Source organism: Strigops habroptila, chromosome 3, assembly GCF_004027225.2.
Source record: "Strigops habroptila isolate Jane chromosome 3, bStrHab1.2.pri, whole genome shotgun sequence".
NCBI classification, from domain to species: Eukaryota; Metazoa; Chordata; class Aves; order Psittaciformes; family Psittacidae; genus Strigops; species Strigops habroptila.
Genome location: NC_044279.2, coordinates 85,169,279 through 85,185,474, shown reverse-complemented (window position 1 = coordinate 85,185,474; position 16,196 = coordinate 85,169,279). Strand labels below are relative to the sequence as shown.

General features: G+C 39.0%; 1 protein-coding gene across 13 annotated transcripts in view; it reads right to left on the bottom strand.

Annotated features, from left to right (window-relative positions):
• The window catches only part of SEC24D (SEC24 homolog D, COPII coat complex component), a 212,554-nt gene that overhangs the window by 19,711 nt on the left and 176,647 nt on the right, over positions 1–16,196 (bottom strand). For all 13 annotated transcript variants that reach the window (XM_030481066.1, XM_030481062.1, XM_030481063.1 and 10 more), the window contains 2 exons: positions 2,391–2,529; positions 490–605 (listed from right to left, as the gene is read on the bottom strand). In XM_030481066.1, the coding sequence (XP_030336926.1) occupies positions 490–605; positions 2,391–2,529 (255 nt within the window). The remainder of the gene's footprint in view (positions 1–489; positions 606–2,390; positions 2,530–16,196) is intronic.

Sequence of the window (16,196 nt, the reverse complement as noted above, 5' to 3'; positions counted from 1 at the left end):
GATGAGTTCTTCAGTGAGTTTATACTAGGAGAGAGAACCCATTCCATTGTACTTACTGGTCAGAATACTAAAACTACACTTGCCAGGAAAAGATTAAAAGGTCAAATTCCCTTGTGAAGGTTTTCACTATTGGGAAGGCAATTCTGGCATATGTCTTGTCTTAAAAACCAAGAGAAGACATGCATCTAAAATGCAACACTGTATCAGAATTTCAACAGTGCAACATGCTAGCTAGGACCAAAAAACACCTGTGAATAACTGGTCATCCACAACTTTGCTGTGCTATTTGTTACTCTTACTTCCTAGTCTCATACCCTGCAGCACAAAAGAATAAAACATTATATTTTCCACATCTGTCTAAATTTTCTAGAATGTTCCTGGACTCTGATATTCAGCTTACAAGTGTGTTTACTCTACTGTAAGTATTTAAAGGATTTTGTTTGTTTTGACATAAAATCATAAATTAGTTTGCATACTGGAAATACTCACTCGGCAATAGTCCAAAGTAGCAACATACTCATAAGATCCCAGAGATAGCTCAGGCCTTTCATAGTGGTCTACCCGCTGGCCAATGTGGTCCAGATGTTGAAAGAAGAACGGAGGGACTAAAAGCCAACACAAGAGCAAGAAAAAAAATTTATGTTTTGGGGAGGAGGGAAACAACCTAGTAACTTCTTTCAACACATATAACTTATTAATGTAGACTTCCCTGTTACTGATCAAGGAAAGAGTTTAAACGCTTATCCAGGTTGCAGTGTTGGTGGGGGCTTTTTTCCCCAACACTGGCTTAAAAAACCCCAAGCAAACAAAAACACCACGATATTCTAGCAATGACAGCTCCTTTTGTATTTGGAGTACAGGGTGTATTCCCCTATAAATGTCCATATTCTCCCACCTCTTGACTGTCAGGTTTGAGTAGGTAAAACTGACCCACGTCATTTCCACAGGCAGGAGCCTGTTACCCTCAGGATACAGACTTAACAACAACTATTTTGTTCATAGGTACAGTCTACTCGCAGCTTAATTCAAATTACCGGAGCCAGAGCTCTGCAGAGGGACAGTAGTTAAAACGGCACAGAAAGCCTGTACTGCTTTATCAAGAAAAAGCACTGAAAGCCTGTACAGCCTAAAGCCTGTACTGCTTTATCCAAAAACATTTCACTGGAAATAGCTCTACAAGGTTCACAACCTTGGGCTACTGTACAGCAAAGTGCATTGGGAACCTTCGGCAGCTACAGATAAAAGGTGCACAACTCTAAAGCAGTAAGACATCGAGTGGGTTTGCCACCACCAATTTCCACATAGCTAGTCTGATGGTTAGAGTCACACTGGGGAAGAGTCACATATAGGTTTTAGCTCCTCTTTTCTCAATCAATGTGTATTTAGAATGCTTATTTTTCACATTTTTGCCTGTAAAAAGTGAATGCGCATATGAATGGGGGGAGTGTCTACTCAGTGCGTTGGCCATTTTCAGCCCTCATTAAAGTTTTTTTTGAAGTGCTTTCTGAGTTGGATATAAGATAGAATAGTAATACAATGCATGATTTAAAATGGACATTGCAACTTAAATGTCTTTCTTAAAATGTTTACAATGCATTTAAATTTCTCTTTATGAGAGTTTAAACTGGTAAACTATGAAATCTGTTATCTGCTGTGCTTGCAAAAATATTTGAGAATCAGGCAGAAGAGAAGTTGGAACGAGTCTGTCAAGGTTCACGTGTCAGAGCTGAAAAGATTACTGTATTAGGGAAAGCACTATACCACTGTGATCCAGCTGAGGAAATCCAACTTGATACAAATGTCTAGAAAGGCTAGTTCTGGCAAAGATTTGGGATTTAGCCAAGCGTACAAGAACAGTTATGAGTCACATGCAGCACACTTGAACAAATATGGCATGGTATCTTCTGTGAAAACCAACACTTGTCACAGTAAGATTAATAGGTTATTTAACTATTGCATCCACAGTCACGGACAGAACTGGGCTAACATGGTTCTAAATATTTGGTTCTTGCTGGACACTTAGATTTCTTAAATAAATTAATTCTGTTGACACAGAAGTTGCTCTCCATTAGCAATACAAGCAGCCCTACATCCTACATCAACACTGTATTTTTAAATAGAGTTTTGAACGTATCAGACTGGACTTCATGACTCAGCATTATTTTTCATACGTTTTGTTTTAAATTGTACTGAAGAAATTTTTCTGTGTATTTTTTTTGTGTAGTTTTGGGTTTGGTTTTTTTTTAAATTATTTATTTGTGAAATAGGCCTGGTTACTGCATCTCACTAAACTATTTTCTCATCAAGTCAAGAAAATAATTTTAGGGATACAGTTTCTTTTTAGTTTTATGGAATTCGTATGAATCGCACATCAGAGCAACATCACTTACCATCATTTACACAATTGCAAAATCCACACTGGTATCTCCTTCCACCTTCAATAAACTGCATGAAGGGACACATATAAGCTTTGCACCGGTTGCATCGGATTGGTCCAGTCTCACCATGGTTTACAACATAAAGAGGTGTCTAGATGAAGAGGTACATGAAGTTTTAAAATGCAATGCAAACTTGAAACCAAATAAAGTGAGCTAGAAAGACTTAACTCTTGTTAAAGAGCACCTCATCAGGAGATGATTCATTTTTCAGCATTCACCCAAAATCTGCAGTACGGCTCAACCCCACAGCAGCTAAATTTACAAGTTCACAGGCTGTATTCTGACATTTATTCGAGAGAGAGAGTAAAGATTTACATCAAAAGCCTATGAAGTTTTGAAAGCACTGGAAGTTTAGGGCTCTGGGCTCATTTTCTCCAGCAAAGGGTTTTTACAGCTCACTAAGAGAAATCTGCTGGAGTCAGGTATTTTGCCTTCTTTGTCAGATCTGAGCTCATACTGAAGAAATCTACTGCTGCTCATCTATTGCAAACAGTCTCTCAAACAGGTATTTACTAAGAAAGCTTCTAACATTTTGTCCTAAATGCTGCCCCTGCGATGCTGCCATGTTACATGTTATACTAACATTTAAAGTTGTCAGGGTCACCAGCTAGAGTAGGAGATTTACAAGAAATACTAATATTTATTGAAGGAAAGTACATACAGCAAACAAATACAGTATCTCAAGCACTTGTCAGTTTAATTACACTGACCATGCTTGCTTCTAGCCTCTGCCAAAACCCACAACTAATGGAAGACATTTTCCAGATGCCTCTTTCAGTAATAACTGTGCAGCAATCAAAAGAGCCCTGTGATTATATTTAATGTTAGAAAAGACATACTTGAAACTACTATAAAAATGGAAGTTTGCTTGATTATTTGTGAAACTCTGTGTTTTGTAATTTTCTTTTTTCTTACTTCCTTCAATCTCAACTAAAAACCTGCAAATGTAAGAATGAGAAAAGAAATCCAGAGTTTGGACACATTACAGATCTCTATAAGAGGAAAAACACTGACATCCTTTGGATGCTAAAGCATTACCACTAGCATATTCATTTTTTTTTTAATTTTCATTTTTTATTATTCTGTTTCTTCTTATGGAATGGACATATTTCATCTATTACACACTTTATCTTTTATTGGAGCATAAGAGTCTTTGAATACCTAAAATAATTGTTCATGTCCTTCTAGCATTCACTGCTTACATATATTTTATTGTTTATATATTGCAAAGATTATTTTACTCATTTATTTCTCCAAGGGGTTTAATGCTTTTTGCTAAGGATTTTATACGATGAGTAGATTTTTACTACGTGGGTTTTAAGTGCTCCCTCCTGCTCCACTGAGATATTATTTTACTTTGTGTTCTTTCTTCTACAAAAAATGAGTTTAGGACAAATTAACCAATAATGTCAGCTGGCAAACTATCAGGGTCATTTTTCAGACATGAAAGCCTTGGCTATAAAACCTGCTCATCAGTCACAGTCACTTAATAAGTTTTAAAACTTCTGGGGTTTGTTCATTACTTGGCAATTTTCTGATTATCATTCTGGTATATTAGTTCAGCGAGGCCTGGATCTGGTTTGCAGTTAATATTATTATAGTATCTGACCTGGTAGGGGCAAAAACAAGACAAAAACAACTCCTGATGCATTTATATACATTTATTTAGTATTTTTAAACCTTCTTTTGATATACTTAATGTTACCAAAGAGGAAAGAAAAATCAATCCCAACGAGCATATTTTGAAATACCCAAATTAAGACCTTTACATAAAAAGCATCAACAATAAAAGCCATGAAGTTCAGAGCCCAGGTGTCTACATTCTTACACATACTTAATGAATTATCTTTCTAAAGACAGCAGAAATAAGAACACTGTTTTTTTTTTTTTTTCTTTGTCTTTTCATATTTGGAGTAAAATTTTAGCTTTCCCCTCCATTTAAGTTTCTTTTAAAGAAACTACCTATTACAAAGTCCTTTTTAAAATATAGTGTTGGAGCCTCAGTAGCCTAAGGGATATGTTTGCAAAGACTTACATGCACGTTTAGGTTTATGTATCAAATGGTTGTCTTGAATTTACTGAGACTATCTGCAGTGTATGAGGTTAATACATGTGCTCAGGTCTTAAGAAAATAGAATCCACAGGCAATGTTCTGTAAACATATACTAGGCTGGATTCTATTTTGTCTTGCCCAGACAAACAAAGGATGAAACACCAATAAAATCATACTGCAGAAGCTAGCTACATTTTCTTCCTAATAAGCTTGCAGAAACTTCAAAAAGAAAAGAAAAAAAAGAAAAGAGGAAAAAACCTACAAGTCAATGAAGCAAAAGCAACCAAAAATGCATGCAATAGAATTAAAGATTTTGTCTAGCAAAGAAAAATCCTGCAAAGAATCCCTATGTGTACCTTTATTGATTTATTAGTTTGGACTTTTTTGTAATTAAATGGAATTCACATTTTAGTATCTTCTTTAAATAATTTAAAACATTTACCTCAATAATGAACACATCTAATAATGCTGCCATCTGTCTGATAATTTCAGAATAAGCACTCAGACTGAAAACATCAAAACCCCACTTCTTGCTAGGAACACCACAGTTGTGAAAGAAACTTTACCTCAAAAATACTGAAATCTCCGAGGGCATTACACTGTAAAACTAGACATTCTACCCATCAAGAGAAAGTAATTTCTGTTTGGGTGTGTAAACGACTATCAAACTAACTTCTGTCACAGTGAAGTAACTCTTTGGGAAGATACAAAGATAAAATAATACTGTACATGCATTAAAAAGCATAAAATAAAGTAGTAAGTTTAAACTAATGAATATATAAAAGAAAAACAGACATAAAAAAGACATGATACTAAATGGGAAAGTCGTTTGATGTGCTCCACTCTGTAGATGTCACTGTACACCAGAAGATAAAGCAGGGATCTGTTTATGGTCGTATGGAAGCCAGTGCCAAACTCTCACAGGAGCAGGGGAATAAGATAAAACTTCATTTTTGTGTGTGGGTGTGTTTTGGTTGTTTCGGGTTTTTTTAAACAAATGCAATACTTCTTTTTCTTTTGCCTTTCCACCTATAAAGTATGAGCATTTTCTTCCTCTCCTCTCTTAAATCTCCACCAATAATAAGTGAATCAAGTTAGATAGCTATTATAACTCTCTCAACATTTGCTATACTTCTGGACTTGTTATGGCCTAATTCTTCCCCCTTATCTCTTCACAAACCTTTTCACAATTTGCCTATTTGGACCACCTAATTGAGACCAGAGACGGACCTCACAAAAAGGAACACTTTGGTACATATTTATTGCTGGTGTTCCAGCACTATGCAAATATAAATATTTCTCAAAACCAGTGACTAAACTAATACTTGGTAGCCTAACTCTGAACAGGACACATAAAATTAATTCCTTTTATGTAAGCTGAAAGAGTAGAGAGGTAGAAAGAATCAGTTGTGCTGGGAGGCATAACATTATAGTTCTAGGTTAAAGCAAAGGAGGATTGGCCAGAAGGGGTAGGAAATGCTTTAAGAGACCTGCATAAACTTTACTTTCTCCGGAACCTCACGGCCCTGCTGAAGTGCAAGTCCTGAAAGCCAATCTGATAAACCATGACTTATCTCACTATTAGTCCAAATATAGCTGCAACAGCAAGAGTTTTATTTTGGAAAAATTTCAGCAAGAACATCTCTCAGGAGTCAGAACAACATCACAAAGCAATAGACAGACATTGGTGGCACAGCTCCAAGATGAAACACATCCATAAAAATTTCCAAAGGGACTGTAACCTGTACTTTAAAGTCTGAGAAAGCTGACTTACTATTGCTTATAAAAATGAAGTCCTGACACACTCCTGAGGGTTTCCCTGTGATGCTTGCGAAGTATCACCATATTCATATTGCAGGATCAGGGCCACAGCTGGAAATTATAAGTGTAAGAGTAAGGCCAGTGATGAAGCTCAAGGTTGCCATGGCACATCTCTGGAAAGGGGTTCTAAGGAAAAAAATCTTAAGAGAGGGAGAGTCTGGAGAACAAGAGATGCACATGCAAACACTGAAGAAAACTAGCCATTTATCACACAACAAAATAAAATATATAGAGTATCTGTTTTCATTGTCAGCGTGGCATGCAGATTATACTGCAAGAAACCATTTTGTAGCTGTGCTACAAGACAAATCTCCGTGTGATGGACATTGCACCTTGTCTTTGCTTTTTCCTACCTACCACAGCCAAGAAGGATTCCTGTGTACTCCTTGACATCGACCATATCAGCACAGTGACAAGTCTGGTTTTGCCCTTAGTTTGACTCCACCATCGTTTAGGTGCATTTAACACGCCAGCATTGAAACTGCAGGAATGTTATTGTACTGAAAAGAGGCTCACAGAGCTTGCGAAGTCTGGCTACATCCAAGAGGAAAACAACAACTCTTTCTATGAGAGTCGCTTTCAGCTGAATCAGTGTCTCTATGACGCCTTTACTGATCCCCACAAGAAGAGGAATTTACCACGAGTTTGAACAACATATTTTTGAACAACATTACCACTGGAAGATGTGGAGGGTCACTCTACACAATGTAACGCTGTATACTACATGTGACAAGTTGCCTTTGCAACTGCAAATTATCTCAGGGGCAAATGACTCTGAAAGCATGCCCCATGAAAACCCCGCATTTAGGGGACCTAAGATTTCAGGACATGTTTTAGATGAGGGCTATTTTTTTCAAAAGGAAGAGTATCTTGCAGATATGGGGAGCTGCACAGATATGTAACTCCTGATAACTTCCAATGTGAAAGTTCCTTAAAATTATACTCCAAGATCAGCAGTACTACAGCACATCAGATATTTTATACTTCTGATGTAGAAAGAACACTAAACACTGTATTTCCATGTTGATTAATGGGGGGAAAAAAAAGACACAGAGCTGCCAACTATTCAATCCAAACAGTTCATTAAACAGACAAGCTGTGCAGTTTGCCAGGGCAAGAAATTCAGAAAGGCAGTATTTCTAGAGATATTACTTCAATTACATTGACGCAAGTCTAATTCTTATAATATTCATATGAGAACTTTAAGACATGCTAGACAATACAACTTTCTAATGAATAGAGGAGAAGGGTGTTGGCCACGTGTGGTACCACTCCCCAAGCAGATCTTCTGTTTAGTTAGTGCAGTAAAGAGATAAAGAAAACTCCTCCAGAAAATCAAAGAGAATTTTGAAATGTAACACTGATGTTTTTGGAAAAAAAACAAACCCTAGGTCATGCACTAAACCATCTCTGTTTCCTAGGACTGTTGAAGGGGTTTGTTTTCTTTTATTTTATCATCATAGATTGCTTTTGGCAAAGATTAACCAGTTTACAAATAAACCCTTGGTTTTGAGTTGCTTTACTGATTCGCATTAAAATGTCAAGAAAGCATTTCCCTTGGTGATGTTCCTACTGTCTTTTATCAGAAGCCATTCCCTCTGAAGAAAGAAATTATTTTGCCTATCCTTGGTTTTTAGATGTTGAACACTATCAGACCGCTCAGCTGATGACTCAAGCCGATTTGGACTACCTCCTCTGCAGGGTTCACAGCAGGTTCAAGTATTTTCTGTCACACAGCCCTTTTTCATCTGTTTCCTTGTTTGTATGCATAACTGCAGCACAGCTAAAGCATCAACCACATGATGCAGTATCTCTTGGCTCTATCCTGATTTTTACAGGCCACATACAAAGCAAGCAGCATGTTCAAACATTCTTCCTCAAAAACCCTCCAGACCCAGGCTGAATATTCACCTGCATACATGGCAGTGCAAAAAACACCATGGCATTTTAGCAGAGTTTCACTCAAAGTTGACACTGCACACGCAGTCTGAGCCAGTGTGTACTAAAATAAAAGGGAAATTACTGATTTCACTGGATCATACCTCAGACTATTCCTTGAAATCCTTACTCTGTATTCCCTTTTCAACAGGAGTATTACAATAAACTGAACAGAGTTGGCAGCATGAAGAGTGTAAATACAGGCTACTTGATTCAACAAGAAAATATTGAGGATGGGGGTAAATACATGTAATAATGATAAAATTCTGAGGTAATTAAACACCAAAATTAGTTAGCTGATTACTTTAAAACTTCCGTATCATACAGATGACAGAAATGGGGTGGGGGGAAGAGGAGACAAAAAAGAGAAAAAGTGTTTACTATCCATGCCTGAAAGAGGCACCTCATGTTCTCCTGGCCATGATCCCAGACCAGGAATACTAAGTGTTAACAAGTCAGCGCTCTCCAGCACTTCTCAGCTTTGTAGTGCTGACTGTTATCTGGATGTACGGACATGCTGTATCTCAAGTGAAGGTCAGCAGCCAGGATTAACTGATGATATAAGCAGGAGTGTGAAATTGGATAATCAAGAAACTGTGCTGAACAACAGACTTTCAAAACATTAGCAGTTTAAAACAATCAGATCTCAGGCAAGACCTGCCTCAGTCCAGTCTACGCTCATCATAGCAAGAGTGGGAGCTTGTGCAGAGGCAGATACACAAGAAGAGAACAAGGGAAAGTCTAAGAGACAGATAAAACTGCCCTAGGACCACGTTGTCATCATCATGTTGTTCTCCCCCACCTCCATTCCTGTTAGCCCCTGAGGGTGATACACACATAAAATCACATGATAGGACTCAGGTTCATGCCTGTACTAATCCACAGCTCTACTTCCCACATATCACCATCACGGATAGCCCAGCATTGCAGTCATTGTCTGAAATTTTTAGCCATGATTGCTGTAAAACCATTGAAAAACAGGACAGGCAAGTTTTAGGAAGCTTCTCTAAGGAAAAGGGAAGTAATAACTACAAAGGGGGTAATTGACCACAGGAGTTTCACAATAAAATCAGAAGTTTGATTTTCAGCCATTGTTCTCCGGCTTGAAAAATCACTCAGCACAAAATAAAATATATTTAGCAATATATTTTATGGAAGTAAATAGAAGTCTTAAAGATATCTCATGCAGGCATCATTTTTATTTTCCTGCAAACCACTGCAGGAGAGCTCTAGAGGATCTTCAACATAGCAGACAGAATTTAGGCTGCAAATACTATTACTACTACTTCTTGACAGGCCCAGACTCTTACATGCACTGTATGTAAGTTTACCCTCACATAAAATTTGTCAAAATTGCTAACTAAATGACAAAACTAACACCACAGTTCAAAATACAGGCACAGCCTATAATGTACAAAGGTAACAGGTAAATTAGCATATGGATTCTGTTTTAGAAAGTCAAAGACCATTTAATGTAAACACAGCTGTGACCATTTCTTACATGTTCTAGAATATCCCTGGATAGCCAATCAGGCAACACTCAAATTGTACTTGTGGAGCTCCAAGTTTATGGAACAAATATTTAAGTTTGTAAATAAATCTAAATGTAGTGTAGTGATTGCTGAAGCAATAATTCTCCTAGATGAAATTCTGCATTGGAATTCATGTCTTTTGGCAAGAACAAAACCAACACCTAACTTTGTATTTCAGGACCATTCTGGCCCGCTGAGCTATTGTCAACTTTAGAGACCAAATATGTGGATTTTTTCTTTTATAAACACACACATGTAGATGGACAGACAGATATATGTGTGTATGTATAGGTGTGTGTATATAATATTTTTTCAGCATTTAAGAGAAAAGCAGTTGCTGACTTAAGATCATGCATGAAAGTCTACTGAACAGAGGGCTGCTTCTGAAAATCCTGGAGTTTTGTTAGAAGGCATTACTGTGACTTTTTAAGCTGACTATTCATATTTGCATTCTCAATAACTTTCTACAACAGGAACTCTCTTGCTCCTAGTGTTGTGCAGCCAAACACATTAAAGAAAGAAAGAAGCTTTAATTAGAGGGAAAAAAAACCCAAAAAACCACAGACAGGTTTAAGAGTGTCATAATTGGAGGTGAATAAAATAGTTCTGCCTATCTACAGGCCTTCTTGAACAATTTTTTTTAGTAAACATGCCTCTTAGGTTAATTAATTTATTTTCACTGAAATGAGAAAGTACTGAGCATACTAAAAATGTCATGCCACATTCACAAGCCAACTGCCACAGGAGTACTTAGAAAGTACAAGAAGAACTTTTGTTATATAAACAAAAAGGAGCACCGAATATCTTACCTCTGAAGAGAAGATAATTGGGATGAATTTAATACCCTTTTTACAAGTCAAGTCCTTTCTACAATGTTAGTTTTGAAGGTCAATAGCAAAACTAGCTGTTACTTTAAAAATACCACATCAAGTAGGAATGTTCTTACTCCAAGAATCTCTTCCATGAACACTTTCTCTACTATGATAGTCGGGATGCTTCAAGCAGGCTCCAGAACCTCCAAACATTAATAATGTTTATATGCAAGTACCCTCCTCTCTTTTATTAACACTGAGCTATAAGTGAATGTCACAAGTAAGGGGCTGTGTGAAACTGAGCTATGAACCAAGCAATCCTGTTAAGAGTACAGACCTGTTCCACTGCTCCTTTACTCTAAGCCTGATGAGGTAATTCTCTATGCCTCTATTTAGCAAGCATGGATTACCTAGTTCTGTTGAACACCACACGAAAAAGCAGCCCCCTCAACATACTGCCTGTCCTACAAGAAGAGGAGCTTTCCTTTTCCACAGAATCAATGAAGGGACATTCTGTAAAAAGCTACAGGACAGCACTAGAGCCTAGTATGAGTAGGCTGTAGCAGTAACCTGGTACAACCTTGTTCGATACAAAAAAACCAAAACCAACACATTCAACCACATCCCATGCCCCCCCAATACTGGCTTCCCGTGCATCTTTAAAAAACATTTTTTCTATGTAATTACACACTTGATACATAGTTGCATTCAAAATACAATACTGCACTAGTATGTCTAGATAAGCAAAATACATATAAACTGAAAATGCAGTAACAACTTCAGTTTAAAAAGCAAAACACAAACTTTCCCTCCTGAACCTACTAAATGCCAGCTTGTTCTGACTCCCTGAAGTTTCTAAGGTAACAGAGTAACATCTCTGACATTAAATTAGAACTTGAACAAGTCTTACAATGTTTAATTTACTGCTGTTGCTATGATCATCTCTAGCCAGTGCTTAAGAGGAGACAATGAAGGGGACGACAATGAAGGAAGCCCAGGAGAGCAACGTGCACTCTAGATGAAAACACGCACGCTGAATGGCAGAAGCCATTCAAGCAGCTACTTCGACTTACAGAGGTATCTAGCAATAGTCAAAGTAATTTTTTTACTTGAATGTAATTTTATTGGCAAAACAAATTATCAATATTGTTGGCCAGCTAATTAAGAGGATATGAATATTACTTTTTATCTCCCTTCTATCTGTATTGTTGCTTAGTGAGGTTTTACTTCTGCCATTACCATTCTGAAGAATAGACAGTCTTCAAGTTACCAGAAACTAATTACACCACTTTTACAAAGGCGTTTTCCAAGTCTAAATTTCAAATTTGCAAAAAAATTAATCAGGAACTCTGATTAAAATATGAATAAGATTTATATAAATGTCAAATTTTTCAAGTCACTGTCCCCATCTCTTTCATAATTACCTCTTTACTGTAACAATAATGGTGCATGGAACAATATGCTATGGAAGTATTTTAAAGAGTACACTTTAAGAGTATTTTAAAGCATACACTAAAACCAAAAAGGCAGATAAAACTAAAACAGGAAATTTACTTGAATTAGGAAAAGCTCTGCTGCCAAAGCCTTTGCTAAATTTGGCTCTGAAAGTTCATTCTAGTTACAGAGTGTAGTCACAGGCCAATAGGCTAACAAAAAACTTTATCCTAGATCACGAAGTCTTGGGAAGCAATCCAATTCCAAATGCTTTACTACCAAATGCAGACTAGCACAGGGCATATGCCATAAAGAAATTCTTATCTAATACAGGATTTATGCACCTCTAAATTAGGCATAGTGAAACTTCACTTGTAGGCACTGGCCTCTGGAGTGATATAAAGCTTTCTGGGCGAGACACCTGGAAATGCTTGAGAGTTCTGGGCTCTTCATAACGTGCAAGAGAGACTCAGGCACCCCAGAGGAGCTATGCAAAAACCCCAGACACTAACCTGGCAATAGGTAGTTAAAAAAAAAACCAACAAGCCAAACCTAAAATAGCACTGACAGAGCAACAAAGATTGTTAAATACCCATCCTGCTCCGTAGCCCAGGCAGACTCAGAATTATGAGCTCAGAGCTTCACAGTTCTCACCCAAATGAAAGAATCAACAAGGATGCTTTGGAATTTGTTTTACTTAAGTATCTGGAAAATGGTAGACATAGTAGTGCTTAGGCTCACACTTTCCAGCATGGTATACAGCAAAGAGTTCAGGATACAAGTCTCTGGACAGTCTCTATACGGATTGATTGTTCTAAACAACCCAGCAATGGATTGGTTGTAAAAGTACCAATGCAGTCCTAAGAACAAGGAGGAATGTCTAGTAGGATGATCCTACCCTGAAATTACCTGGCCTAGCTGTCATCTGCAGTGTGGTATTGGTGCATGTGCTCTCTGTCTGGTCCACTGACTTCCATCAGTTTAAACGTGCCAATGTGTGGAAGTTTAAACAGAGGCATAAACTGGCAAAGAGTTTGGTGGTCAGTTCCCTTTCCCTTCAAGGGCAAAAAAGTGTTTCAACATCATCAGACTAAGCATCCTAACTAATAAGTTGTATCACATGTGCAGGGCTTCTACTCTCATCATGCTTCGAAAAAAACATGACAAAGCAGCACAGATTATTTTGACAGTGTGCCCCAAAGACATTGACAAAATCATTCTCTGCTGGATCTTGGACAATCCAGAGGCTAGAACTGCTGAGCACACAAAGCAATCTGTCCCACTTCAAATTCAGAGAGAGAAATATATTATCTCCTCACTGGTTAACAGCTGCTGGTTTGGTGTGGAGTACTCATTCAAAAGGAGGAAGCTTTTGTTACCTACATTGGAGAGAAGTCCAGTATTGCCCACAGACATGAAGCAAATTTGAATAATCCAGATATAAAGGGTCCTATGAAGACTACACAAAAGAAAAAGGTCATTAAAAATTCAATAAGCTCTGACAGTTCATTTACAGTAGTCATGAATATGAAGAAGAATCTCACATCAAGTCTCGAGTAGGTAAGGGGATTACAAAATCACAAGACAACATTTCAAAACAGCAGGGCAAAACGGTCACAAATCTCTTTCAGAAGCTTTTCTTCAGAAAATTTCTTAAAACTATCATCTTTTGAAAGTATTTTAATGGGTGTCTTGGTAACAGAAGACACAGGGAAGGCAGAATTACTGAATGCCTTCTGTGCATCAGTCTTTACTGCTAAGAATGGCCCTCAGGAGTCCCAGACCTCAGAGGTTAGAGATGAAGGCAGGAAATACGAGAACTTCCCCCTGGTTGTATAGAGTTGGGTTACAGATAGGCTAGACAGACTTACACCCATAAATCTATGGGCCCTGATGAGATGAACCCAAGGGTACTGAGGGAGCTGGCAGATGATGTTGCTCTGCTGCTGTCCATCATCTTTGAAAAATCATGGAGAATGGGTGAAATGCCTGATGATTGGAGGAAGGCCAAAGTCACTCAAAAAGGGAAAGAAGGAGGACCTGGGAAACTATCAGCCAGTCAGCCTCACCTCCATCCGTGGAAAGGTGACGAAAGAGGTCATTCTGGAGGTCATCACCAAGCATGTAGAAGAAAAGAACGTCATCAGGAGTAGTCAGCATGGATTCACCAAGGGTAAATCTTGCTTGACGAATTTTATAGCCCTTTATGGTGACATGGCAAATCGGGTCAACGAGGGGAGAGCAGTGGATGCTATCTACCTTGACTTCAGCAAGGCTTTTGAGACTGTCTGCCATTAAATCCTCATAGGTAAACTTAGGAAATGTGGCTTACATGAACAGACAGTGAGGTGGTGTCTTGGTTTAAGCCCAGCTGGTAACTCAGAACCGCCACTCGCTCACTCCTCCCCTTTCTTCCCTCCCTCGCTCTGAGAGGGATGGGGAAGAGAAGCGAAAGAATGTAAATCTCACGGGTTGAGATAAGAACAGTCCAATAACTAAAGTACCATACCAAACTACTACTACAATAATAATAATAAGGGAAATAACAAGGGGAGAGAATATAAAACTAAAAGGGAAAGGACAAAAACCCCAATAAACACAAGTGATGCACAATACAATTGCTCACCACCTGCCGACCAATACCCAGCCCGACCCGAGCAGCGATCTGGGCCTTCCGGGTAACTCCCCCCAGTTTGTATACTGGGCACGATGTGCTGTGGTATGGAATACCCCTTTGGGTAGTTTGGGTCAGGTGTCCTGTCTCTGCTTCCTCCCAGCTTCTTGTGCTCCTCCTCACTGGCAGAGCATGAGACTGAAAAGTCCTTGATCGGAGTAAGCATTACTTAGCAACAACTAAAACACTGGTGTGTTATCAGCACTGTTCCCAGGCTAAAGCCAAAAACACAGCACTGCACCAGCTAGTAGGAAGGAGGAAAATAACTGCTACAGCTGAATCCAGGACATCCCTATTACCAGTAAAGTTTTGTTGTTTTTTTTTTTTTAATCACAGAATCACAGAATCATTAGGGTTGGAAAGGACCTTTGGAGATCATCTAGTCCAACCCACCTGCCAAGGCAAGGCCACCTACAGCAGGTTGCACAGGAACGCGTCCAAGTGGGTTTTGAATGTCTCCAGAGAGGGAGATGCCACAGCCTCCCTGGGCAGCCTACTCCGGCAGTCTGCCACCCTCAATGTAAAGAAGTTCTTCCTCATGTTGAGGTGAAACTTCTTGTGTTTTAGTTTATGCCCATTGCTCCTCATCCTGTTGCCAGGCACTACTGAAGAGAGTCTGGCACCATCCTCCTGGCACTCGTCTTTGAGATACTTACATGTATTAATGAGATCCCCCCTCAGTCTGCTCTTCTCTACACTAAACAGGCCCAGCTCCTCCAATCTCTCCTCGAAAGAAAGACGCTGCAAAGCCTTGATCATCCCTGTGGCCCTCCACTGGACCCTTTCCAGTAGCTCCTTGTCTGTCTTGTACTGAGGAACCCAGAACTGGACACAGTACTCCAGATGTGGCTTCACCAGGGTCATAGAATCATATAACGGTTTGGGTTGGAAAGGACCTTAAGATCATCTACTTCCAACCCCCCTGCCATGGGCAGGGATGCCTCACACTAGACCATGTCACTCAAGGCTCTGTCCAACCTGGCTTTGAGCAATGGCAGGGATGAAGCATTTACCACTTCTTTGGACTACCTGTTCCAGCGCCTTACCACCCTCACAGTAAAGAACTTCTTCCTTAGATCTAACCTGAATTTCCCCTGTTTAAGTTTAAATGCATTACCCCTTGTCCTACTGCTACAGTCCCTGATGAAGAGTCCTTCTCTGGTATCCTTGTAGTCCCCCTTCAGACACTGGAAGGTTGCTATGCGGTCCCCATGCAGCCTTCTCTTCTCCAGGCTCAACATACCCATACTACTACTACCACTAATAATGATAAGGGACACTCCTTTGACTAGTTTGGGTCAGGGGTCCTGTCTCTGCTTCCTCCCAACTTCCGTGCCCCTCCTCACTGGCAGAGCATGAGAGACTGAAAAGTCCTTGATCAGGGTAAGAGTTACTTAGCAGCAACTAAAACACTGGTGTGTTATCAGCATCGTTCTCAGACTAAAGCTGAAAACACACCACTGCACCAGCTACTAAGAAGGAGAAAAATAACTG